The sequence below is a fragment of the Bufo gargarizans genome, chromosome 1 (genome assembly GCF_014858855.1).
Source record: "Bufo gargarizans isolate SCDJY-AF-19 chromosome 1, ASM1485885v1, whole genome shotgun sequence".
Lineage (NCBI taxonomy): Eukaryota > Metazoa > Chordata > Amphibia > Anura > Bufonidae > Bufo > Bufo gargarizans.
In genome coordinates, this window is record NC_058080.1 from 586,186,914 (window position 1) to 586,213,307 (window position 26,394).

General features: G+C 41.6%; 1 protein-coding gene across 1 annotated transcript in view; it reads right to left on the reverse strand.

Annotated features, from left to right (window-relative positions):
- KSR2 (kinase suppressor of ras 2) overlaps nucleotides 1-26,394 on the reverse strand; it is a 569,936-nt gene that overhangs the window by 79,088 nt on the left and 464,454 nt on the right. Inside the window, exon 15 of the mRNA XM_044290777.1 lies at nucleotides 155-251. Coding sequence (XP_044146712.1) covers nucleotides 155-251 — 97 coding nt within the window. The remainder of the gene's footprint in view (nucleotides 1-154; nucleotides 252-26,394) is intronic.

A 26,394-nucleotide genomic window follows, 5' to 3' on the forward strand; every position in this document is an offset into this window, starting at 1 on the left:
GCTAAGTGAGAACTGTGGTGTCTTCTTTCTCAAGATCGTTAGGGATCCTTGAGATCGCAGCTCCATCGATCATAAATTGGTAGCATAGCTCTTGACATTATTTGTCTCACATGCTACATGTGAAATTGCCAGAAATAGACATTTCAGCACTTACCTTCACAATTTCTTGTGCTATCTGCCTGGTTTTGTTGACATCTAAGACAATTTTTGCATCCCGTACCACTGAGTACAGTGTTCGTCCTTTACACAAACTGAAATAAAAGCACATAGTTATATTGAACTTCATTAGCAAATTCTACTATATAAAATCAAATAATAAAAATAAAAAAAAGGAATACAAAGAATTTTAAAATATGCAGACGTGTTCACTCATTTATATGGAGAGCACTCCCATGTGTTCTCTTCCCAACCAAAATAATTTATAGTTAAATTCCCATCAGCTATATATCTCCTGACTTTTTTGTTTTAGTAAATACTTGTATTACCCATAAAAAGATCATCTTTTCTTCATTTCTGTACTGTACTATTCCTCTGTTTTTCCTCCTAGAAAGTTCTGAATAAACTGACAATTGGGAGTTACCTTCCGTCATGTCAAAGTAATATGTCCTTACACAGTCTGGCACTGATTGGACAATTTCTAGCAGGAAAAGCACACTATGCAAAGCTGTAAGAAAAGATGTTCCAAAATTATTTTATGAGGAATACATTAAAAAAGATACTTCAGGAGAGCTAACAGTTTTTCTTTAACATTACCCTCATTACAATGAAATATTGCTGTTTTAAGGCTACGTGCACATTTGCGACCAAAAATTGTATTTCTCAAGTACATTTACAATGAATAATAAAAAAGAAACAATAAAGGGGTTATCCTATTTATATGGCGAAAAAAACACAGTAAATCTGATGGTTAGCAATATATAGATAAGCTAAGCAAGTTTTAGGCAAAAAAAAGTATTTCCTAATTTCCCTAGTTTTGTTCTGGCCCCTTTGTTGACATGGAGTTGCAGAGCTGTTGGGGGCGTAACAACAATCTCTGAGGTTTTCCTTGTGAATATTTGTGGGTGTCAACAAAGACTGCCTTTCCCCTCCCCCTACTCTGCAAAGTGAGTGACTAAAATTGCTGCCCTGTGTGCAGTCTGACTGCTGGGATACTCATGTTGTATGTGTGGAACTACAAGTCTCATCTGTACAGTGCAATGACATTGCTGATACACACAGACTCTTCCCCCTACGTGTTCTTGTGCAATGCTCTGCAGACACTTCCTCACAGCCAGCAGAAGAGTACAGAGGAGAGGACTTCTCTGGTCTTTGTCAGCTCTGTGCTTGCAGGGTGAGGAGGGAGGATCTTGTGCATAGCATTTATCTCTTCAGTGCCTAGAGAAGAGGAAACCCTGCAGCTGCTCAGTACCTGAGGCACAGTCTCCAGCCCTGAGTCTGTGCTGCTGATGGTAGAAGGGGTTAAGCTTTCCTGAAGAATCCTGTGGGAGGGAAGACACAGGGCAGATAGCTCAGCCAGCAGATTGGCAGTGCAGGGGGCTTGGATTGTCGCTACAGCCTTCACAGTCATGTACTGTGCACAGAGGCAGACCTGCTCCTTCAGGATTGTGCATGCAATGTCATCAGAGCAGGGAAAGAAGCTGACATCACAGGTCATGTGACTCTTAGCTAACTATGAGAACGGGGCCACTGTAAATGAAGTAAGTGAATTGAAAACCCCTTACATTTGCTTAGTTAGAAATATACAAAGAACAGCTCTGTGTAGTCTGATCCCGTAGATGTGTTATTTGCTTGTATTGTCCGTTTTTTCTTACTTTCTGTGACATGTACACTAAATGTAAATATTCAGGAATTAGGAAGGCAGTAATCCATACATGCTGTACAATCTCATTGAGACTACTATATTACTATATGCAACTAATTAACCAAAATACCATATATAGGACTATTAAATATACTCTGACAAAAAGAAAAAATACCACACCCCGAAAGAAACTTTGCATTGCTGCAAAATTCAAATGCAATTATGTCTCGGGCAGATATGTAAATGATTACAGGTGCGGTCTGATTAGACATTGGATCTTGCCACAAAAGGGCATAAAAGTGTTTCCCTCTTGCTCTATAAAAGGCTCTAAGAGGCTAATTTTGGGTAGATTTGAGAGATTGACTGGTAGACATATCTCTAGAACACACTCGAAAACATTTTGCCCAGTTAGACTTTAAGAAGAAGTGGTTACATGAGGGCACAAATAGCAGAGTCCAGACAGACCATCTGTATAGAGCATTGTTTAATCTGTTGACAAGCAAGAGCAGCTCCAAAAGTTTTGTTGTCCACCATTCAGACACAGATGGCACCTTTATAACACACCCCTGTCTCTGCCCAGACCACAGGAAATTTGGTATTATGGTGCCCATTACTTGTCCTGCCATTGACAGCCAACCACCACTGAGTTAGTTCACAATGATATTGTGAACGAGAAATCTAGACTATGGATGGAAACTGTACGCATTTAGAGATGAATCCAGGTTTTGTTTGGGAGCCCATAATGGTTGAGTTAGAATATGGAGAGTTTCAAACCTGCCTTTTCCATGGAGCTACACAATACCCCAACTGCTGGTTTCAAGATTTGGGAAACTATTGTATATGACAGTCGGCCACCCTTGCAGTGATATGTGGGACACTAACAGCTCAGTGATATGTGCAGGACATCCTGCAGCCATGTGTGTTGTCTCTCATGGCAGAGATTCCAAGTGGCATTTTTGAGCAGGATAATGTTTGGCCCAATTCTTAGGAATGGCAATTGTGGCAGAAAAGGGAGAGGCGCTCATAGGGTAATAGTTTCATTGTGGATGACTGACAGAGTAAATATAATCAGTTATGCTCACCTTTTCGTGTTATGTATGCATAGGCACAACACTAGTGTAGGCGTGTAGTTATAATTATAAGGTGGTCAGTGCTGCCAGTACTGTTCACGTCTCGTTTGTACGGTTGCCAGTCTTCTGGACCAGCGATGGAGCGACAATGTAGGGGTGTGTAGTGGTTATGGTCGACTGTTTTCTGGTACTTCTTGGTGCAAAGACACAACCTCAGGAGGTTATGAATAAATCCTTTATTGTTTGTGTATGACAATAAAGGATTTATTCATAACCTCCTGAGGTCGTGTCTTTGTGCCAAGAAAACTCCACACCCCTACATTGTCAATTGTTAGGAATGTCTGTTAGATTGCAACACTTCCCTGGCCTGCCCGGTCACCAGATTCATTACCAATCGAGCATATAAAAGAACAGAGACAAGGTCAGTATCATACCTCATTTACTACTGGCGATAACCTGGACGTTCAGAGCGTTTGAAGTTCTCATTAGTGGCACATTATAAATAGTTCAATGGGACTTGTCGGATCTCTACTAATTGCTCTGACAAATCAACAGCCTTTTAATCATCAGCTGCAAAGAAGTTTCCTTTTCTAAGTCTAAACAGACCCAAGTAAACAAAATACTTTTGTCTAGTCGACACTTTCATGTGCCCAAGCATAAACCAATATTGACAGCCTTTATAATATCATCCACTGTTACTGACAAAAATTACCGTAATTATTTAAGAAATATAATGCACATAATAAAATATAATCTGCTATGGTTCTTCATGCATCATATTGAGATTAAAGCAAAAAACGCAACAGCACTCTGCAAACACAAATAAAGTAAATATAACAGTGCAATACTCACTATCGAAAATTCTAATGCTGCATTATAAATGTGAGATTCTTCGCAAATACATTTTGTACAAAATTATTTGTGCCTGTCTGCCGGCGTCAAGGCAATCTCTTTAGGACAGGAACTAAATACCACATTTATTGGTGCCATATCGACCTCCATTAAATTCAGGGAATGCAGGTTCCACAAGCATGCTGCACTCACACTATATTATACTTCTTTGATGCCACACTGGCCTCCATTTTGCTCAGGAAATGCAGGTTACACATAAATGCTGAGCCCACTCTGTATTCCACCTCTCCTGGTGCCAAATTGCCTCCAATAAATACAGGCAGAGCAGGCTACAGCTTTATAACTGCACTGATAAAAATCAGCCTATGGGGCGGACAGGTTAATCAGGAGTGCATGACCAGTGGAGTCAGCCGCACCTCCAATGCAGGCTGCAAAGATACTAAATTTGGGGGTTAGTCAGCACATCCCAGTGGGTGCACTTTACCATGGCTGGAACCACAAAAGCAAAAAACAAACAATGCAACAGCACTCTGCAAATACAAACAAAGTAAATACAACAGTGCCCTACTCACGATCGAAAATTTTAATTCCTATTGCTGTGTATAAATGTTAGATTCTTGGCAAATACATTTTGAACAAAATTATTTCTGCCTGTGCGCCAACGACAAGTCAATCTCTTTACGACAGGAAGCTAACACTAAATACCACATTCACTGGTGCCATACCAGCCTCCATTAAATTCAGGGCATGATCATATTGAGATTCCATTTCAAAACACAGAATAATTCATCTAAATGTATTTTTTACTTCAGTAGACAAATGTCAAAATGTCAATTACCGCTGTGTTATAACCTAATGTATTCAATATCTATCATCTACTAAACAGGGACTGACATGGGATTGTGAGGCTATCATTAAATTTGTACGGTTGTATTCCACATCCTGGCCTACTTGATCAAAAACATGCAATGCCGTCACATATCCGCAGAATCATATTAGCTTCTGCTTTGCACTGTCCTGATATAAATGGCCTACAGTATATCACTGATGAGCGCTTGCGGTTATCAGACATCCTTTTGTACCAGACTAATGAAAAGCTACATGTCTATAAATCTGTCAACATCACATTAAAGTAGGGTAGAACACAATACAGTGCTGCACAACTCCAGAAACAGCCCTGCCCAATGATTCAGTTATAGAGGAAGCCGTGTTTCCTTGTCATAAAAACCTAATTGATTTGTTAATCTTTCCAGTAAAAGTCAACTTTAAATAAAGCTCATGGGTGTACTATGCGCCGGTTTCTGTTCACGAAAAGCTAGTTAAATAGCCATATTGTTACTGTTAACTTGATAGGCCAGCTGCTGGCTCCTGCTCGTAACAACAACATCTTAGGAGACTTTGAGGTTCTTAGTTTGAGAAGATCCAGCTCCCTAGAATAGATAATTATGCTTACAAGAGTTGGAGGAAAAAGATGATGCCCATAAATAACAGGAATACAGTATAAAGATAGATGGATACAACCCCAATAACCATGAATGCACCATTGAGGAGACTGAAGACCTACTCTATAAAGAAGACTGAATGTTCGGGCAATGCAAATTCAAAGGAACCTTATATTAACTAGCTAATTGCCTTTTACATACTATACCACTTGTTACTAGTTTCATCTCCAAGATTGCTTGTTTTTAGGATTTGAAGGTGGACATTTCCCAAATGAGATATGTAAGTTTTTTTTCTTAAAAATGTCACATGTAATGCTTGTTGCAGCGTTTTCTGCAAGATTTGGTCACACTTTGCAACATTTGGTGTTCCTCACGATTTTTCAAAGTGGTCTATGTTTAAGAGCTAATAGTGAGATTAGACCTGGATTATGGCTCATTTACAGCCTAGACAAGGCAACCCCCTAGTGTACTTTTACACATATAGGTGTAAACAACATTGCACGCACTCCAAATCTATCATTAAGGTGCACCATTTCATAAATTTGGCACAGGCACAGATAGCAAAGACAGACTTAAAACTGACAAAAAAAAAAAACAACCACAAATAATAAATGCTCCCCGAAATGTTAGGTACACCTAGCTAGTATTGAGCGAAGCGAGCTTCGGATGCCTTGTTCAAAACTTTGGAATAATACTGTACTGAGATTCATCTCCGTACAGTATTAGAATGTATGGGCTCCGATGAGCCGAAGTAAGCTATTCACGAAAGTCACACGTGATTTTGTTAAATAACTTCGGTAGTTGATTTTTAAAGTGGAAAACCACTTGAAAAAACCTCAAGGCCCTCCGCTGTATATGTACGGTGGAAGTCCGGTACCCAAACAAGGCGCCCGCTCGCACGTGCAGCGGGCGCCATAGCCACCGGGTTCCTGGTATTTTAAATAGCAGAGACCTGTGGCACATGTAAGGCTGATTGCATAAATTTTCCCCTTAAGATGCCGTGGTCAAATGTGACCACGGCATCTGATCAGTCCAGAAGTGGAAGTCGCGTGCTTCCGCTCCGGTAACAGTGTTCCCCGACTGAGATCGGGGAACATGTTACATCTCTGAAATAGCCCGATGCCTCAAGCAGGCTTCGGAGCTTATTTCAAAAATATACCAATACAGGCCACTAGGTGGCAGCATTGTATTGGTATAGTGCAGGGTTGCTCAACCTACGGCCCTCCAGCTGTTGTAAAACTACAACTCCCACCATTCCCTTCTGTAGGCTGATAGCTGTAGGCTGTCCGGAAATGATGGGAGTTGTAGTTTTGCAACCGCTGTGTTATAGCCATCAATGAACACAATGGGCAATCTAATGATTGCCAGATATTGTCACCCAAGGTGACAAAAAAAAAGTTTACAAATATATATATATATTTTTTAAAACTAAAAGTTTAAATCACCCCCATTTCCTTAACTACCTGCCGCCACGCTAACGCCGAAAGGCGTCCTTGCAGCGACTCTCCCAGGTCACACTAACGCCGATTGGCGTCATCTCGCGTGAGCCGTGATTTCCTGTGAACGCGCGCACACAGGCGCACGCGTTCACAGGAACGGAAGGTAAGTGAGTGGATCTCCAGCCTGCCAGTGGCGATCGTTCGCTGGCAGGCTGGAGATGCGATTTTTTTTTAACCCCTAACAGGTATATTAGACGCTGTTTTGATAACAGCGTCTAATATACCTTCTACCTGGTCCTCTGGTGGTCCCTTTTGTTTGGATCGACCACCAGAGGACACAGGTAGCTGTGTAAAGTAGCACCAACCACCACTACACTACACCCCCCTGTCACTTATTAACCCCTTATGAACCCCTGATCACCCCATATAGACTCCTTGATCACCCCCCTGTCATTGATCACCCCCCTGTCATTGATCACCCCCCTGTAAGGCTCCATTCAGATGCCCGTATGTGTTTTACGGATCCACGCATCCATGGATCGGATCCGCAAAACGCATACGGACGTCTGAAGGGAGCCTTACAGGGGGGTGATCAATGACAGGGGGGGTGATCACCCCATATACACTCCCTGATCACCCCCTTTCATTGATCACCTCCCTGTCATTGATCACCCCCATGTAAGGCTCCATTCAGACGCTCGTATGTGTTTTACAGATCCACGCATCCATGGATCGGATCCGCAAAACGCATATGGACGTCTGAATGGAACCTTACAGGGGGGTGATCAGGGAGTCTATATGGGATGATCACCCCCCTGTAAGGCTCCATTCAGACGTCCGTATGTATGTGTTTTACGGATACACGCATCTATGGATCGGCTCCGCAAAACACATACGGACATCTGAATGGAGCCTTACAGGGGGGTGATCACCCCATATACACTCCCTGATCACCCCCCTGTCATTGATCACCCCCCTGTAAGGCTCCATTCAGACGCCCGTATGTGTTTTACGGATCCACGCATCCATGGATCGGATCCGCAAAACGCATACGGACGTCTGAATGGAGCCTTACAGGGGGGTGATCAATGACAGGGGGTGATCACCCCATATACACTCCCTGATCACCCCCTGTCATTGATCACCCCCCTGTAAGGCTCCATTCAGACGTCCGTATGTGTTTTGCGGATCCGATCCATGTATCCGTGGATCCGTAAAAAACATATGGACGTCTGAATGGAGCCTTTGAGGGGGGTGATCAATGACAGGGGGGTGATCACCCCATATACACTCCCTGATCACCCCCCTGTCATTGATCACCCCCTGTAAGGCTCCATTCAGACATTTTTTTAGCCCAAGTTAGCGGATTTTTATTTTTTTTTTCTTACAAAGTCTCATATTCCACTAACTTGTGTCAAAAAATAAAATCTCACATGAACTCACCATACCCCTCATGGAATCCAAATGCGTAACATTTTTTAGACATTTATATTCCAGACTTCTTCTCACGCTTTAGGGCCCCTAAAATGCCAGGGCAGTATAAATACCCCACATGTGACCCCATTTCAGAAAGAAGACACCCCAAGGTATTCCTTGAGGGGCATATTGAGTCCATGATAGATTGACATTTTTGTCCCAAGTTAGCGGAAAGGGAGACTTTGTGAGAAAAAAAAATAAAAAATCAATTTCCGCTAACTTGTGCCCAAAAAAAATAAATTTCTATGAACTCGCCATGCCCCTCATTGAATACCTTGGGGTGTCTTCTTTCCAAAATGGGGTCACATGTGGGGTATTTATACTGCCCTGGCATTTTAGGGGCCCTAAAGCGTGAGAAGAAGTCTGGGATCCAAATGTCAAAAAATGCCCTCCTAAAAGGAATTTGGGCCCCTTTGCGCATCTAGGCTGCAAAAAAGTGTCACACATGTGGTATCGCCGTACTCAGGAGAAGTTGGGGAATGTGTTTTGGGGTGTCATTTTACATATACCCATGCTGGGTGAGATAAATATTTCGTCAAAAGACAACTTTTCCCATTTTTGTATACAAAGTTGGCATTTGACCGAGATATTTCTCTCACCCAGCATGGGTATATGTAAAATAACACCCCAAAACACATTGCCCAACTTCTCCTGAGTACGGCGATACCATATGTGTGACACTTTTTTGCAGCCTAGATGGGCAAAGGGGCCCACATTCCAAAGAGCACCTTTAGGATTTCACAGGTCATTTTTTTACAGATTTTGATTTCAAACGACTTCTCACGCATCTGGGCCCCTAAAATACCAGGGCAGTATAACTACCCCACAAGTGACCCCATTTTGGAAAGAAGACCCCCCCCCCCCCAAGGTATTTTGTGATGGGCATAGTGAGTTAATGGAAGTTTTTATTTTTTGTCCAAAAAAAAATAAAAAAAAATCATTTTCCGCTAACTTGTGACAAAAAATAAAAAGTTCTATGAACTCACTATGCCCATCAGTGAATACCTTAGGGTGTCTACTTTCCGAAATGGGGTCATTTGTGGGGTGTTTGTACTGTCTGGGCATTGTAGAACCTCAGGAAACATGACAGGTGCTCAGAAAGTCAGAGCTGCTTCAAAAAGCAGAAATTCACATTTTTGTACCATAGGTTGTAAACGCTATAACTTTTACCCAAACCATTTTTTTTTACCCAAACATTTTTTTTATCAAAGACATGTAGAACAATAAATTTAGCGAAAAATTTATATATGGATGTCATTTTTTTTTGCAAAATTTTACAACTGAAAGTGAAAAATTTCATTTTTTTTGCAAAAAAAATCATAAAATTTTGATTAATAACAAAAAAAGTAAAAATGTCAGCAGCAATGAAATACCACCAAATGAAAGCTCTATTAGTGATAAGAATAGGAGGTAAAATTCATTTGGGTGGTAAGTTGCATGACCGAGCAATAAACCGCTAAAGTTGTGGAGTGCCGATTTGTAAAAAAGGGCCTGGTCACTAGGGGGGTATAAACCTGTGGTCCTTAAGTGGTTAAAATAAAAATACTTAACCAATAAAAAAAAATAAACATCATGGGCATCACCACGTGCGAAAATGCCCATACAATTAAAATACACCAATATTAATGGCATACAACATATGGCATAACGGGAAAAAAAAATTAAAAAAGTTAATTTACCATTAAGCAATAATTTTTTATAAAAAGTGATCAAAAAGTCACACACACTTCAAATTGGTATCACTGAAAAGAACAGATCGCCCCACAAAAAATGAGCCCTCACATAGCCCCGTATACATAACTACAAAAAAGTTATAGGGGACAGAATATGGTTATAAATTCATTTTTTTTTCCTCAAAGGTTTAAAAAAAAAAAAAAAAAATCTGTATTAAAACGCAATAAAAATTATACAAGTGTGGTATCGTTGTAACCGTACTGACCTGGAGAATGAAGATAACAGGTCATTTTTACCACAAAGTGTACAGTGTAAAAAAAAAAAAAAAAAAAACGTTATCAGAATTGCGTTTTTTTTCCTGGGGCCTCTCTATCGGATTGTCTGCAAATAGTGGCCACAAGAGGAAAAATCCGCTCATAGGGTGAGTATGTTAAGCATTGAAAGCCTCCAAATACAGGAAGTATGGTTCTGCTCACCTGTTTTGGTTGCATCTAAAATTGGGTGCAACCACAATGAAAGCAAATTAGAGTGGTTGAATGTAGCTGGTTGGTGCTGCCGATTTCGTCCCTACTCTCATTTGGCAGCGCCAAGCCGCCGTCTGGGTCAGCAAATATGGTAAGCTTCCACTGGACTGGGGAGGTCGAGTGGAGGGGTGGACCATAGGTGCAAAATCGCAACCAGAGATTTTCAATACAGTAGGTTTTTATTGAGACAATGAGTTTCGGGGTTCTGTGGACCCCTTTTTCAAGTCTAAAAGATCTACATACAGTAACATAAAATCAAACTACAATGACAGGTGCAAAGAGATTGTAAAAGCGAAAAATGCAAAGTCTGAAAATGCCAAAAAGGCAATAAAAGGAATGATAATAATTGTATAGTCAAGTGGAGAGTCTTTCAAGCAAAACTTAGATGTATAAATTAATAAATAAATAGATAAAAAACAGCACCAGTTTTGGATGACAGATAAAAGCTGGCGTATAAAATCGGATAGTGATTAGTAGCTCTTCTATAGTTCATATATATTCATATGCAATAAAATCTTCACAGATAGGATATAGAACAAAAATAAATAAAAATTGCACGTACCTATAACAAATGATCAATTTGATATGATCAATCTGGAAATCACAGATGGGGTGATGTAATACCACTATAGTGTCACTGGTATGGTGTAGCTGGTATAATGTTGCTGTAGTAAATTAGCCTATGATGGAAGCGAGTTAGGAGGTTGCAAGATGGTGAAGGCACAGAGTGACAGTGATACTAGTGACACTCTGTGCCCTGATTTTATGTTACTGCATGTATATCTTTTAGACTTGAAAAAGGGGTCCACAGAACCCCGAAATGTGTTGTCTCAATAAAAACCTACTGTATTGAAAATCTCCGTTTGCAATTTTGCGCCTATGGTCCACCCCTCCACTCGACCTCCAGAGTCCAGTGGAAGCTTACCATATCAGATTGTCTGACGATAGGTCATCAATATATGGAGCTCAGAAAACCTCCTGGACAACCCCTTTAACATTAGATAATATGACAGCAATGCACAAAGAAATTGGATATAGTTCTTATTATATACCACAGATATGTGTATGACTTACCTACTACTCAACCATATAGTTCAATAAATGCAGCAGATGTATACAGTAAGTCATACATCGAGAACATTTATTAATACAGAAGTACAGAAAACAAATGAAATTTACCCCCCAAAAAATAAAAACTATTTTTGGGTGAAATTATTGCACCAATGGTTTCTCCTAGGTCATCTAATATGTGTGAATGATTAGAAAATGAATGTGCTATAGTAAATTTTTGTATTGATAGGTTACAGACAAGTATTGATTGGGAGAACTTCTGAGCACACAGATAGCTATACCTACTGTATGCCCAATTCTCACTCAGACAAGCAAATAAATATAAACAAATTTAAGACTCCAACTCAAATTGCAAAGATAGCTAGAGGAGAAATGAAAGAGGAAAAAAGCAGAGGAAGAAAATTGTACAAATTTATCAATGGTGTATTTAAGTGGACTAGTAGAGGGGGAGATGAAGACAGGGAGTAGGAAGGTGAATGGGCAGAGGAGCAAATGTCTGCCACATTATCTAATGTGCTGTCATTCATATAATGAGTTTCTTCTCCATTTCAACTCATCTATTAGTTTTTCAGACATGACAGTCAAGTACATACTGGTGTCATAATAAAGATTAACGACAGCTTTCACCATGCTAAGGTAATGAGAAAAAGAGCACAGAAACAACTAAACTAATGGATAAAAATTTGGAGTAAGTAGAGTCCAATATCCTAAGGGTCACTATATTTTTTGCAGATTGCATATAAACCATCATAGGACATAGTAGGTAGGAGTCATATGCTTATCAAACAGTTGCTGTGGACCAAAAGATGTTCAATACTAAATATAGATGTTATATCTATTGTAGTAAATGGAAATTCAAAGTGAAAGCACACCAGAAGAAAAAAAATCATTCGTATGTCTGAATACACATAAAGGTGTCTAGCTGCCGCTATAAGGAATGTGTTTTGAGGAACGTGTCCTCAAAAATAAAAATGCAGCCACAAAATGGGATATTTTTAAAAGCATCCTAAACTCTAATTGCGAGAGGTACATACCTTTATAGGAATAAAAGGGTACAAGAAAACCAAGAAATAACCAGAGGAACAAGAAAAATTCAATGTAGATAAATAGAAATGTAAAGGAAGCAATAAATGACAAACACAAAGCATTTAAATCACTAAAACAGAAAGTAAAAACGTAAGCATTGAAAAACTATAAGGAAAAAAATAGAATATGTAAAAGACAAATAAAAGCAGCCAAACTAGAGACCGAGAAATTAATTGCCAAAGAAAGTAAAACTAACCCTAAAATGTTCTTCAATTATATAAATGGTAAAAAGTATAAATCTGAAGGTGTTGGCCCTTTACAGAGTGATGAGGGGGGAGTTGCAGAGAGCAATCAGGAGAAAGCAAAGCTATTAAATATTTTTTTTCTCCACTGTATTCACTGAGGAAAATGAACTGTCATATGAAATGCAGAATGTAAAAGTAAACTTCCCATTAAAAGTGACCTGTCTGACCCAGGAAGAAGTGCATCTTAAAAAGAATAAAACCGCCGGCATACACCCCTGTATCCTAAGAGAATAGCTAGACCCTTATTTCTGATATTTAAAGGGAACCTGTCATGTGGATATTTGATTATAATCTAATTAATTATATATAATCATTAACTACTAAAAAGTGCCTTAGGTGTATTCACTTATTGGTGTGACAGATGGTTACCTCATAATATACACACAGATCCTGCATGCCGCATGCTAATGAGCTGATTTGAGTCCAGCGTGATGTCATTGAGTCCAGCGTATATTTAATTCAGAGCTATAGCCACAGCCACTCCCCTGCCCACCTGCTGCTGATTCATATGGAAAAAAAACTGTCATTTAGCAGCAGGTGGGCGGGGAGAGTCAGGAGCTCATGAATATTCAGGACTCATCATTATGAGCTGGAGCTTTTCAATACAAGATCTTGGCAGATTGACTGGTTCAATCAAAGAAAGTGACCCAGAATTTTGCTAAGCGAATCAGTCACTTATTTATGTTGCCCTTAGTTAGGACACCATAAAACCGGTGACAGGTTCCCTTTAAGGACTATATTAACAGGGAGTGTTCCACAGGATTGGCACATAGCAAATGTGGTGCCAATATTCAAAAAGGGTCCAAAAACAGAGCCCGGAAACTATAGGGCGGTAAGTTTAACATCTGTCGTGGGTAAACTGTTTGAAGGTTTTCTAAGAACTGCTATATTGGAGTACCTCAATGACAATAAGAGTATAACATCGTATCAGCATGGCTTCATGAGGGATTGGTCATGTCAAACTAATTTAATCAGTTTCTATGAGGAGGTAATTTCTAGGCTTGACCGTGGCAAATCGTATATATGGACTTCTCCAAAGCATTTGATACTATGCCACATAAAAGGTTAGTATATAAAATGAGAATGCTTGGACAGGGGAAAAATGTCTGTATATGGGTAAGTAACTGTCTCAGTGATAGAAAACCGAGGGTGGTTATTAACGGTACACACTCAGATTGGGTCACAGTCACTAGTGGGGTACCTCAGGGGTCAGTATTGGGCCCTATTCTCTTCAATATATTTATTAATGATCATGTAGAAGGCTTGCATAGTAAAATATCAATTTTCGCAGATGATAATAAACTGTGTAAAGTAATAAACACTGATGAGGACAGTATACTGCTACAGCTGGATCTAAATAGATTGGAGGCGTGGGCAGAGAAGTGGCAGATGAGGTTTAACACTGACAAATGTAAGGTCATGTACATGGGAAGGAATAATGCAAGTCACCCGTACATACTAAATGGTAAAACCCTGGGTAACACTGACATGAAAAAGGACTTAGGAATTTTAGCGGTTGTCAAACTTAACTGTAGAAACCAGTGTCAGGCAACTGCTGCCAAAGCCAATAAGATAATGGGTTGCATCAAAAGGGGCATAGATGTCCTGTGATGAGAAGATAGTCCTGCCGCTTTACAAATTACTAGTCAGACCACACATGGAGTACTGTGTACAGTTCTGGGCTCCTGTGAACAAGGCAGACATAGCAGAGCTGGAGAGGGTTCAGAGGAGGGCAACTAAAGTAATAACTGGAATGGGTGGACTACAGTACCTAAAATGATTATCAAAATTAGGGTTATTCAATTTAGAAAAAAGACTGAGGGGAGATCTAATTACTATGTATAAATATATCAGGGGTCAGTACAGAGATCTATCCCATCATCTATTTATCCCCAGGACTGTGACTGTGACGAGGGGACATCCTCTGCGTCTGGAGGAAAGAAGGTTTGTACACAAACATAGAAGAGGATTCTTTACTGTAAGAGCAGTGAGACTATGGAACTCTCTGCCTGAGGAGGTGGTGATGGTGAGTTTACTAAAAGAGTTCAAGAGGGGCCTGGATGTATTTCTGGAGCGTAATAATATTACATGTTATAGTTACTAGTTGATCCAGGGAGTTATTCTGATTAGCTGATTCGAATCGGGAAGGAATTTTTTTCCCCCTTAAATGAGTAAAATTGTCTTCTACCTCATGAGGGTGATTTGCCTTCCTCTGGATAAACTTGTAGGATAACAGGCTGAACTGGATGGACAGTGTTTTTTTTCCCTAGCCTAACAAACTATGTTACTATGTTAGAAGATGAGTAACTTAAAGGGGTTTTCCAGGAGTACAATATCTGATCAGGTGAAGGTCTGACTTCCAGCACCCCACCGATCAGCTGTCTAAAGAAGTCATGGTGCACTGGTGAGTGCTGTGGCCTCCTCACAGTATACCTTAAATATAGTGCCGTACATGGTATAGCGGCTCTAGGCCATTCACTTTAATAGTACTGAGCTGTACATAGGCCATGTGACTGATAAAGTTGATGCCACTTGCCTAGAAAGAGGCTGCAGTGCTTGCAGGAGTGGCCATGGCCTCTTAAAAAAGCTTATCGGGGGATGTCATACCACCCCTAATCATATATTGATGACCTATACTAAGGATATGTCCTATTTTACTTCTGGAAAACCCCTTTAAAGAGGACCTTTCACTAGTTTAAAAACTAAAAACTAACTATATAAGTGGGCAGAGGGGCGCCCAGGGGTCCCCCTGCACTTACTAGTATGTCTGGGCGCCGCTTGCAGCTCACTCTGTTGTACTGGGCGGAGTTTTTGTATTAGGGTTGTCCCTTGCTGCAGCGCTGGCCAATCGTAGCGCACAGCTCATAGCCTGGGAGTCCCAGGCTATGAGCTGTGCGCTACAGCAAGTGACAACCCTAATACAAAAACTTGGACTCCACAGCACCTAGTGACCGGGAAAGCACCTGGACACAGCCTGACAACTGAGTACAAAGTTGTGAGTTATCATTTCTTTATTGATTATAGTTCAGACAACCTTTTCAAAGAATGGAGCAGAGGGTTTGCATGCCATGAGGGAGACCGCCCTTGGGTTGTATACTATTAGCACCAGAGGATCCATATTATTGCAAGACTAAAAAGCCTGAGCAAGATCAGGAACCAAGTAGAGTACCATTACCACTCCTGCATAAGTTGAGCTGGAACCTATATACATTACCTCATAAAGCCTGCTGATTGGGCTTTTTTTTTAGCTTAATTAACCTTCTCAACTTCATATAACACAAAGTACAGCTTTCAACTGCTATTTACTGCAAGACTGCAACTTTTAAGTAAAGTTCCTGTTTGGTTCAACTACTGCCTCCCTCATCATTCCATTTCATCTCCTCATTGCACCTCGCGGTGCTGGCATCACAAACACAGGGGCCCAGCCGTCAAAGCACACTAAGAGTTACACAAATACCATCAAGGGCACCTCAACCAACATCTGGCAGGTGTGCCCTGCAATAGAGTGACCCGGAGGATTTAGTGCTGTCTTCCCATCCACTGCATGCTGGCCCAGGGGACAACTGAACTGTGAGTACTACTACTATCCTCGGCTCATCATCAACAGTACGCACTCACAAGATAACCCCTAGGGCAGTGATGGCTAACCTTGGCACTCCAGCTGTGGTGAAACTACGACTCCCAGCATGCTCCATTTATTTCTATACAGTTCTGAGAGCAGCCAAACAAGGGGGGCATCTTGGGAGTTGTAGTTTTACCACAGCTGGAGTGCCAAGGTTAGCCATCACTGCCCTAGGGTGTCCGGGCACTGCACTTAGTTTAAAAAAAAAAAAAAACGTGAAAAGCCCTCTTTAACATTTCCTTAGGTTTGGACATGTTTAGAAATACCATTTAAAAAAAATAGGTTCATTGTGACAATTGCTGCTCAGCATCTGGCAATAAACTGCCACTTTATTATTAATAGCATATGCTGAGAAAGCATATCTTCATTTGTGAAGAACATCTGTCAGAATTTTAAATGAAATGCAGCAAATCTCTTTAAAAGTTGGTTTATGCTTCATTTTTATTTTTTTTGTAGGCTTATTAGACGATCTCTGAAGAAGCCAAATTACCCCCCATTCCTTGCTATCATCTTTGGTTCTTGGCCTTCCAATTAGGGTCACGTTTACAGATGTGTTGGCTGAGAAGAACTATTTCACCGGCTGGTGCTGTATACGCACTTAAACCCAGGAGGATACAGTTAGCGAACTGAGCGAATCTAAAGAGCTGCTTGTAAAAGATGCATACGGGTGAGGAGTCCTGCTATTGGGAACCTGCGAGGAGTTAGTAATCTCAGTAGGAAAACAAACTTCTTAATTGACATCTTCAATTAAAGCAGTTATCTTCCCACTGGCAGATTTTATTTTTTGCATTTGCATATGTTCGTGAAAGCAAAAAAAAATGCTGGAATTCCTGATTCAGTATTAAGTATGAGAGCAGCTTTAATTTAACGTACCATTTTTACATTGTGTGCATTCAATTCAGACCTGCGGTTTGCTGCGTTTCCGGGTTATTCGGGTCTCTGGGGACCCAATAACCCGGAACAGGATGGTGATCAGTGGTGTGATAATACACCACCAATCACCATCCTGCGATCCTAAGAGGTGATGGTGACATAACCTCTCAGGATCGCCTCTCATTGGTCGGCTGGGTGGGCAGTTCAAATTACTACCTCCTTTTCAGTCCGGGAGCCGAGGAGAGAGGAGCACTGCATCGGATCTCAGAGCCAGCACCCCCATCTGTGCAGGGATTATCAGCCAGCACCCCATCTGTCCCCCAGCACCCCCATCTGTGCACCAAGGTATTTAGGGAAAGGTTAGGCAGGGATATTCAGGGAAAGTTAGTGAGAAAAAAATTAAAATATTTTTGTTGCATCACCCTAAATCGGGTGTCTGGGGTCCACTGCACAGCTATGTGACCCTAGACCCCCCCCCCAGAGGTGCTGCAGCTTGCCCCCCACCCCACCACAACTTTTTTTGGGGCGCAAGCAGTTTTATTTATTTTATAAAAAAAAATAAAAAATATGCGTACGCTGACTGTGGCCGGCACTCTTAGCGTCTGGCCACTGTTAGCACATCGCACACCCCACCGCTGATCAAATTCGGACGGTTGATCAGCGATTTAGATTTTTTTCTTTTTTTCAAATTTTTGGCCCTTTTTTTTGTTATTTTTAATTTTTTTGGGTCTGGTAAGTTTAGGGTAAGTTCGCAAACACCCGTGGCCCCACACACACGCACACCAAATAAAGTTTATCATGCACGCACACACACACTCCCCTATGGCCCGACCAGCCTGCCTCCGAGTCCGAGAGGCCCAGTGAGGACGAGGATGAACCCACTTTCCTTTTGTCACCCGCGTCCTCCTCATCTAGCAATAATGATGAGCCCCCAAGGCAGCCATGACACGCTCCCGGTTTGAGGCCATCCGGAAATGCCTGCATTAGGCCTCATGCACACGACCGTTGTGTGCATCCGTGGCCGTTGTGCCGTTTTCCGTTTTTTTTCGCGAACCCATTGAATTTCAATGGGTCTGTGGAAAAATCGGAAAATGCACCGTTTGGCAGCCGCATCCGTGATCCGTGTTTCCTGGCCGTGAAAAAAATAAGACCTGTCCTATTTTTTTCACGGCCAACGGTTCAAGGACCCATTCAAGTCAACGGGTCCGTGAAAAATCACGGATGCACACAAGATTGTCATCCGCGTCCATGATCCGTGTCCGTTTTTTCCTATCCTTTCAATGGCAAACTTGATTTAGATTTTTTTTTTCATTTTTCATGTCCGTGGATCCTCCAAAAAACAAGGAAGACCCACGGACGAAAAAAACGGTCACAGATCACGGACCTACGGACCCCGTTTTTGCGGACCTTAAAAATAAACGGTCGTGTGCATAAGGCCTTATGCAGATAATGCAGCATGTCCCCCCCAAGGTGATCCTGCCTATGACCGCCTGTACAAAATCAGGCCGGTCATCGATCACTTTGGGGCCAAATTTGTGCAGGCCTATGTACCTGGAAGAGGAGGTCGCGGTTGATGAGTCTCTCTCTCATTGCTTTCAAGGGGAAGTCTCATTTTCCACCAGTATGTTCCCTCTAAGTGGGCGAGGTATGGCATGAAGCTGTACAAACTTTGTGAGAGTACCTCAGGGTACACTTACAAGTTTCATGTGTACGAGGGGCAAGATTCCCGTATTCAACCCCCCAGAATGTCCCCCCCCCCCCCACTCTGGGTGTTAGCAGGAAACTTGTGTGGGACATTATGCACCAACTGCTAGATAAGGGTTACCACCTGTACGTGGATAACTTTTCTACTAATACTAGTATCCCCTTGTTCCAGTCCCTCGCCGCCAGATCCACATCCGCTTGTGTGACCATGCGGAAAAATCAACGCGGCCTCCCTACCCACCCCTTCCAGGTACCTATCCCCAGGGGTGCGAACCGTGCCCATACCAGTGGAAACCTGTTGCTGGCCAGATAAAAAGAGAAGAGGGATGTCCTTGTACTGTCCACAATTCATGGTAACCCCTGTCCCTGTGCGAGGTACCGCGGCAACGGTACTCAAGCCCGATTCTATCGTCGACTACAATCGGTATATGGGAGATGATCTCTCTGATCAAGTCCTCAAGCCAAATAATGCCATGGCCAAAACCCGGGCATGGTACAAAAAAGTTGTGGTCTACTTCGTACAGGTTGCCTTGTACAACTCTTTTGTGCTGTCCCGGAGCTCTGGCAACACAGGGACATTTCTTCAGTTCTATAAGGCAGTCCTCAAGGACCTGATCTTTTCTGACCGGGAAAGAGCAGGCCGGAGTACCTCGGGAACTGGAGGCGCCCGGATCGTCCCTGGCCAACACTTTCCAGGTGTGGTCCCCCATACTGGAAAGAAGGGACAGACCCAAAAAAGGTGCAGTGTGTCACAGGAGGGGGATACGGAAGGACACCACTACTCAGTGTGACACGTGCCCCGATCATCCGGGCCTCTGTATTATTGGTTGCTTCAGGGAGTACCACACTTCCATGGAGTACTCAATTAATGTTCCCCTTCCCCAATTTAGCCGCTGACAATCGGATAAAAAATAAACTATGGTTCTCACACTTGAGACCCAAAAAAAATAAAAAAAATAAAAATATTATTTAGTAAAACTATAATAAATAAATAAAAAAAATAGACATATTAGGTATCGCCGCGTCCGTAAGAATCTGCTCTATAAATATACCCCATGACCTAACCCCTCAGATGAACACGGTCAAAAAAGAAAAAAAGGGCAAAATAATTTTTTTTGTCACCTTACATCACAAAAATTGTAATACCAAGCGATCAAAAAGTGATATGCCCCCCAAAATAGTGCGAATAAAATCGTCCTCTCATCCCGCAAAAAATGAGCCCCTACCTATGATAATCGGCTAAAAACTAAAAAAAAGACTCAGACTATGGAGATGCAAAATGTTTTATTTTTTTTGTTTATAAAAAAGATAATATGGTGTAAAACATAAATAAAATAAAAAATTTGACATATTGGGTATCGCCGCATCCGTAAGAATCTGCTCTATAAAAATACCCCATGACCTAACCCCTCAGATGAACATGGTCAAAAAAATAAAATAAACATCACAAAAATTGTAATAGCAAGCGATCAAAAAGTCATATGCCCCCCAAAATAGTGCCAATAAAACAGTCCTCTCATCCCGAAAAAAATTAGCCCCTACCTAAGATAATCGGCTAAAAACTAAAAAAAAAATTACTCAGATGTACACGGTCAAAAAAATTAAATAAAAATGGTGCCAAAAATTTTCCATTTTAATCCGTTTTTTCCAGTAACAAAGCAAGGGTTAACAGCCAAACAAAACTTAATATTTATTACCCTGATTCTGCAGTTTACAGAAACACCCCATATGTGGTCGTAAACTGCTGTATGACCAAACGGCAGGGCGCAGAAGTAAAGGAACGCCGTATGGTTTCTGCAGATTTTGATGGGCTTTTTTTTGGGGCACTATGTCCCATTTGAAGCCCCCCTGATGCACCCTTAGAGTAGAAACTCCATAAAATCGACCCCATCTAAGAAACTACACCCCTCAAGGTATTCAAAACTGATTTTACAAACTTTATTAACCCTTTAGGTGTTCCTCAACAGTTTATGGCAAATGGAGATGAAATTTCTGAATTTCTATTTTTGGTAACCTTGCCTCACAAAAATTTAATATAGAGCAACCAAAAATCATATGTACCCTAAAAATAGTCCCAACAAAACTGCCCCCTTATCACGTAGTTTCCAAAATGGGGTCACTTTTATGGAGTTTCTACTCTAGGGATGCATCAGCAAAATCTGTCTTCCAAAAACCACACGGCGCACCTTTCACTCTACGCCCTACCGTGTGCCCGTACAGTAGTTTACGGCCACATATGGGGTGTTTCTGCAAACTACAGAATCAGGTCAATAAATATAGCATTTTGTTTGGCTGTTAACCCTTGTTTTGTTACTGGGAAAAAATAGATAAAAATAGAAAATTTGCCCAAAAAATCTAAATTATGAAATTTTATCTCCATTTGCCATTAACTCTTGTGTAACACCTAAAGGGTTAACAACGTTTGTAAAAATCAGTTTTGAATACCTTGAGGGGTGTAGTTTCTAGAATGGGGTCATTTTTGGGTGGTTTCTATTATGTAAGCCTCACAAAGTGACTTCAGATCTGAACTGCTCCCAAAAAATTGGGTTTTTGAAAATTTATGAAAAATTTCAAGATTTGCTTCTAAACTTCTAAGCCTTGTAACATCCCCAAAAACTAAAATTGCATTCCCAAAATGATCCAAACATGAAGTAGACATATGGGGAATGTAAAGTAATTACTATTTTTAGAGGTATTACTATGTATTATAGAAGTAGAGAAATTGAAACTTTTTCCAAAATTTGGGTAAATTTGGTATTTTTTTATAAATAAAAATGATTTTTTTTTTTACTTCATTTTACCAGTGTCATGAAGTACAATATGTGACGAAAAAACTATCTCAGAATGGCCTGGATAAGTCAGTGTTTTAAAGTTATCACCACTTAAAGTGACAGTGGTCAGATTTGCAAAAAATAGGCTGGTCCTTAAGGTGAAATATGGCTGTGTCCTTAAGGAGTTAAAGTTAATTCCTTAACATAAGGAGTAATTCTTTATAAAGGTGAATGGGAGGGTCAGGACAAGATATCATGTCTGCTGAATGCTGTAAAGAAGAAAAATAAAAATGGCCGATTTGCCACTATAGGTATCAGACTGCTACAGGGGTCTGATTGGGGGTATGGAGGTCTAATGGGGGTCAGATATGGGGGTCTGGAGGTCTGGTCTGAGGTCTAATGGGGGTCTGGAGCGTCTGATTGGGGATCTGATTGAGGGTGTAAAGGGTCTGACTGGGGATCTAGAGAGATGTAATGGGGGTCCGATTGGGGGTCTAGAGGTCTAATGGGGTCTGATTGGGTGTCTGTAGGTCTAATGGGGGTCTGATTGGGGGTCTGGAGGTCTAATAGGGGTCTTATATGGAGGTCTGGAGGTTTAACGGGGGTCTTATCTGAGGTCTGATATTGGAGCGGGGTTTGACTTGGAGGTCTAATGGAGGTCTGATATGGGGTCTGACAGAGGTCTAAAGGAGGTCTGGTCTGAGATGTGGGGTTTGATATGGGGGTCTGATCTAAAAGGTAAGGGGGTATTTTTTGTACTGGCATACTATCTGTGTGGTACCAGTATTTTCAGGGGGACTGTTTCTGCAGTATAGTATTGGGGAAGGGGGACCAGGATGGGGTGTTGAGAAGGTGAGGATGATGGAAAAGTAGGAAAGTAAGATGTCTGTTTGTTAAACTCTACAGAGATACGACGTGGCTAAAAGAAATCATCATGGCGGTCCAGTCTGAAAGGAGAAAATGAGGAAAGAGAATATCTACATCAGAGGAGACATCGCTGGATGTAAGAGGTACATATGTGGCACTGTATTACCCTGTATGTTCTGTAGCTCTGTACGTAATGTTTTCCAAGTATGTCTTTAAAGGGGTTGTCCGCTTTTTTTTTGTATGAGCACTGCCTTCTCTGCTAATTTGCTCACCACTGCAATTGATGCGGCGAGCAGGTAAACAGAGCAGAGAAAGCAGCTCTTATATGAGCGCTGCCCTCTCTTAAAACAGCTGATCGGTGGGGGTGTCGGAAGATGTCTGCCGCTCTGATATTGATGACCTATCTTGAGGATAGGTCATCAGTAGTAAAAAGAGGACAACCCCTTTAACAGCAGGACTAGAGGGAATGGGTTAGGTTGAGAATATGGCATGGGGGGGTAACATTTCAATTTTTGCCTCAAGCAGCAGAAAGGCTAGGTGCACCCCTGCTTCTTGCTATAAAGCACTGAGGGGAGGTGGGGGGGGGGGGCCCAAGCAGAACTCTTGCACCAGGGTGCATGAGCCTTTACCAACGCCCCTGCCATCCATCCATATGCTTTAGACCTGGTGCGAAGTTTTAGTCACTAGATGTTACTGCTAAAAAAGAAAACACAGTGGGGGAAATTTATCAAAGCCTGTATCAAGCAAAACTGGCTTAGTTGCCCATAGCAACCAATCAGATTCCACCTTTCATTTTTCACAGTGTCAGTATAGTGGGACCGCGCTGCTCCTCATTCACACACAGCGTTTTTTCCGCAAATGCAGGTATTCACTTTATCTGGCTCAAGACAGACACCCTTCTATTGGATCACAGTGTGCTTCTATTGGATCGCAGTGTGCTTCTACGCAGATTGAAAGACTCAGCATGTCATCTTTGTATGGTTCAGAAGCGCCCACACCTCTATGCTGGATCGTCGTAAGCTCCTCTGCAAGATGTCATAAACCGCACAATAGTGAGAGTACCTCCGGCACAGTTAAAACATTCCGTTTTATTATACACACAGAAGTAAAATGATTTTTCAGCATATCAATACAGCAATAGTCTTTCGCACAGCCCGACCCGGGTTTCGCATGTAGCTTCGTCAGGGGCGAGAATCTAACACACCTAGGGTAGGCGGATATTTAACCCCCTTCCACCCATGTTACACACCTGATGATTGCATTATCCATCCAGTTGCAAACACATAGTGTCTCAATGCAAAAAATCCGAAGGGTTTGAAGATCATGGGAGTGGAACTAGTTAAGCCTCATTGGCGAGGTGGGGATCCAGCTATGCAAATAAATATTAGAGAGATCGAATGGATATATAAATTGAACACCCTTTAACCTAGAGGAATGAACATTGAATTCGATCTCAAGCCCTGTTTAGTTTGAATATATTTCATTATTGGCATTGTAGTGCGCCGAAACAGTGAAAGCGTGGAGTAAGTGATTGTCCAGCAAGGGGAGGGGATTAACACGGATGTGTGATTTTCATGAATGAAAGCGTGTCTGTAGTACAAGTCCCAGTGAGGGAAGTCAGCATGAAAAAGTTTTATAATTAACAAATATTTTATTTGGATTTTGGAATAGGAATGGAATGTGATTTTATTTGTAATATGAGCATTTTTAGAGAACTCATTTTGTTTGCAACTGGATGGATAATGCATGACGAAGCTACATGCGAAACCCGGGTCGGGCTGTGCGAAAGACTATTGCTGTATTGATATGCTGAAAAATCTTTTTATTTCTGTGAGTATAATAAAACGGAATGTTTTAACTGTGCCGGAGGTACTCTCACTATTGTGCGGTTTATGACATCTTGCAGAGGAGCTTATGACGATCCAGCATAGAGGTGTGGGCGCTTCTGAACCATACAAAGATGACATGCTGAGTCTTTCAATCTGCGTAGAAGCACACTGCGATCCAATAGAAGGGTGTATGTCTTGAGCCAGATAAAGTGAATACCTGCATTTGCGGAAAAACGCTCTGTGTGAATGAGGAGCAGCACGGTCCCACTATACTGACACTTTACAATTGTGAAGAACCCACTTCATCCTAGGAGACCAGCAGCGCAAGTACCATTGAAACCTAGTGACTCGTTTTATCTTATTTATTGCTTTCATTTTTCGCAGCTCATTTGGAAAGTGAAAGGTGCAATCTGATTGGTTGCTATAGGCAACTAAGCCAGTTTTCCTTTCCACCAGTTTTAATAAATCTCCCTCATGGTTCCTGGGCCACTGGTTGAAGAACACAGCTCTAAGGCTCTATGTTGAAGTCTTTACATTTTAATGAGTACTACAATAGGAAACAACAATAGCTCTGTTCACATCTGGACTGGGGACTCTGTTTAAAGCCTGCATCACAGACAGTATTAAAAATGCTGGAAGAAATGGCGCAGAAAGCAGTGCTATTATTTCTGGTAAAATGACAAGACAGCGGAAAAGCGATGTACCCCACTCACCTTTGGTTCCCGTCATGTAAAGGAACCAGGACTGCTGTCAAATATTACTGTTCTGCCCCATCAAGGAAAAGACCAATGTAACTGACCAACACATATGTGAACCCAAGTTACCAAAATTCGGGGGCTTTGAATTGAAAATTCTTTATTTGCATATATATTGATTTCCCCCTGTTCCTAATTGATTCTACATCCAAATTCACCTACACTTATCGATCTCGATACTTGTTTTCTTTGGCTGCAGAGAGGACTTGGTCATGAATTCCTATAAGTCAGACTGCCGCATTAAAGATGTTCATTTTAAAGAGGTTGTCCAAGTGTTTGATACTGTATGGTATTATCTGACTGGTGGGGGTCCGACTACCGGCACTCCCACAGTTTGAGGAAGCCATGGCATTCTGATTGCTGTAGCTTACCAAGAAAAGTACCGTCCATTGGATTGAGGCAATGCTTGGTATTCATACACAAATCACTGCAAAAAATGCACCAAAATGATACGCAACTGACAATACTTGCTAATTACTCAGGCCGATGTTAAAAGCTGAGAACTTTGCCAATATCTTCTAGTCAGGAACATATTGGAGCCCCTCATGCACCACGTCACGGTGTCTCAGCACGCATTGGGGTCCTACCACTCAACTGCCCGTGGTGTGTGACCAGGGTGTGAACAGTGCAATTAACCCACAGCCAGACTCTCACATGACTCCATAGTGGTATCACCAATGCACTGTGAGGTAGGATAAAGCTGTGAGCCGCACCCACAACAGACCATGTGACACAGAAGCTACCGGGTGCAAAAGAACGTTACCACCACAATGAAGTGGCACATTCCATACACAAAGAAAAGTGGTGCAATAAAGATTTGTATCATTTTGTGTAAGATGTCCTTGTGGTGCATGCGGTCCGCCCCATATCCTCCATTGTACGCATTTTTTGCTGGGGATTGCCATTGTCTGCGGACCGCATGCGGAAGAATTGTTCCCCCAGTTATAGATGCGCTACAGTATCTGGGTTTGGAGAATTTCCACTTGTTTAGGCCTTTTTCAGTGAGTTTTTTTCCCTTATGTGTATGGAATGTGCCCCTTTATTTTGTTGGTAACGTTCTTTTGCCCCTGGTAGCTTCTGTGTCACATGGTCTGTTGTGGGTGCGGCTCACAGCTTTATCCTACCTCACAGTGCATTGGGGATACCACTATGGAGGCATGTGAGAGTCTGGCTGTGAGTTGGTATCTAGCACTGTTCAGACCCTGTTCACACACCACGGGCAGTTGAGTGGTAGGACCCCATGCGTGCTGAGACACCATTACGTGGTGCATGAGGGGCTCCGATATATTCCTG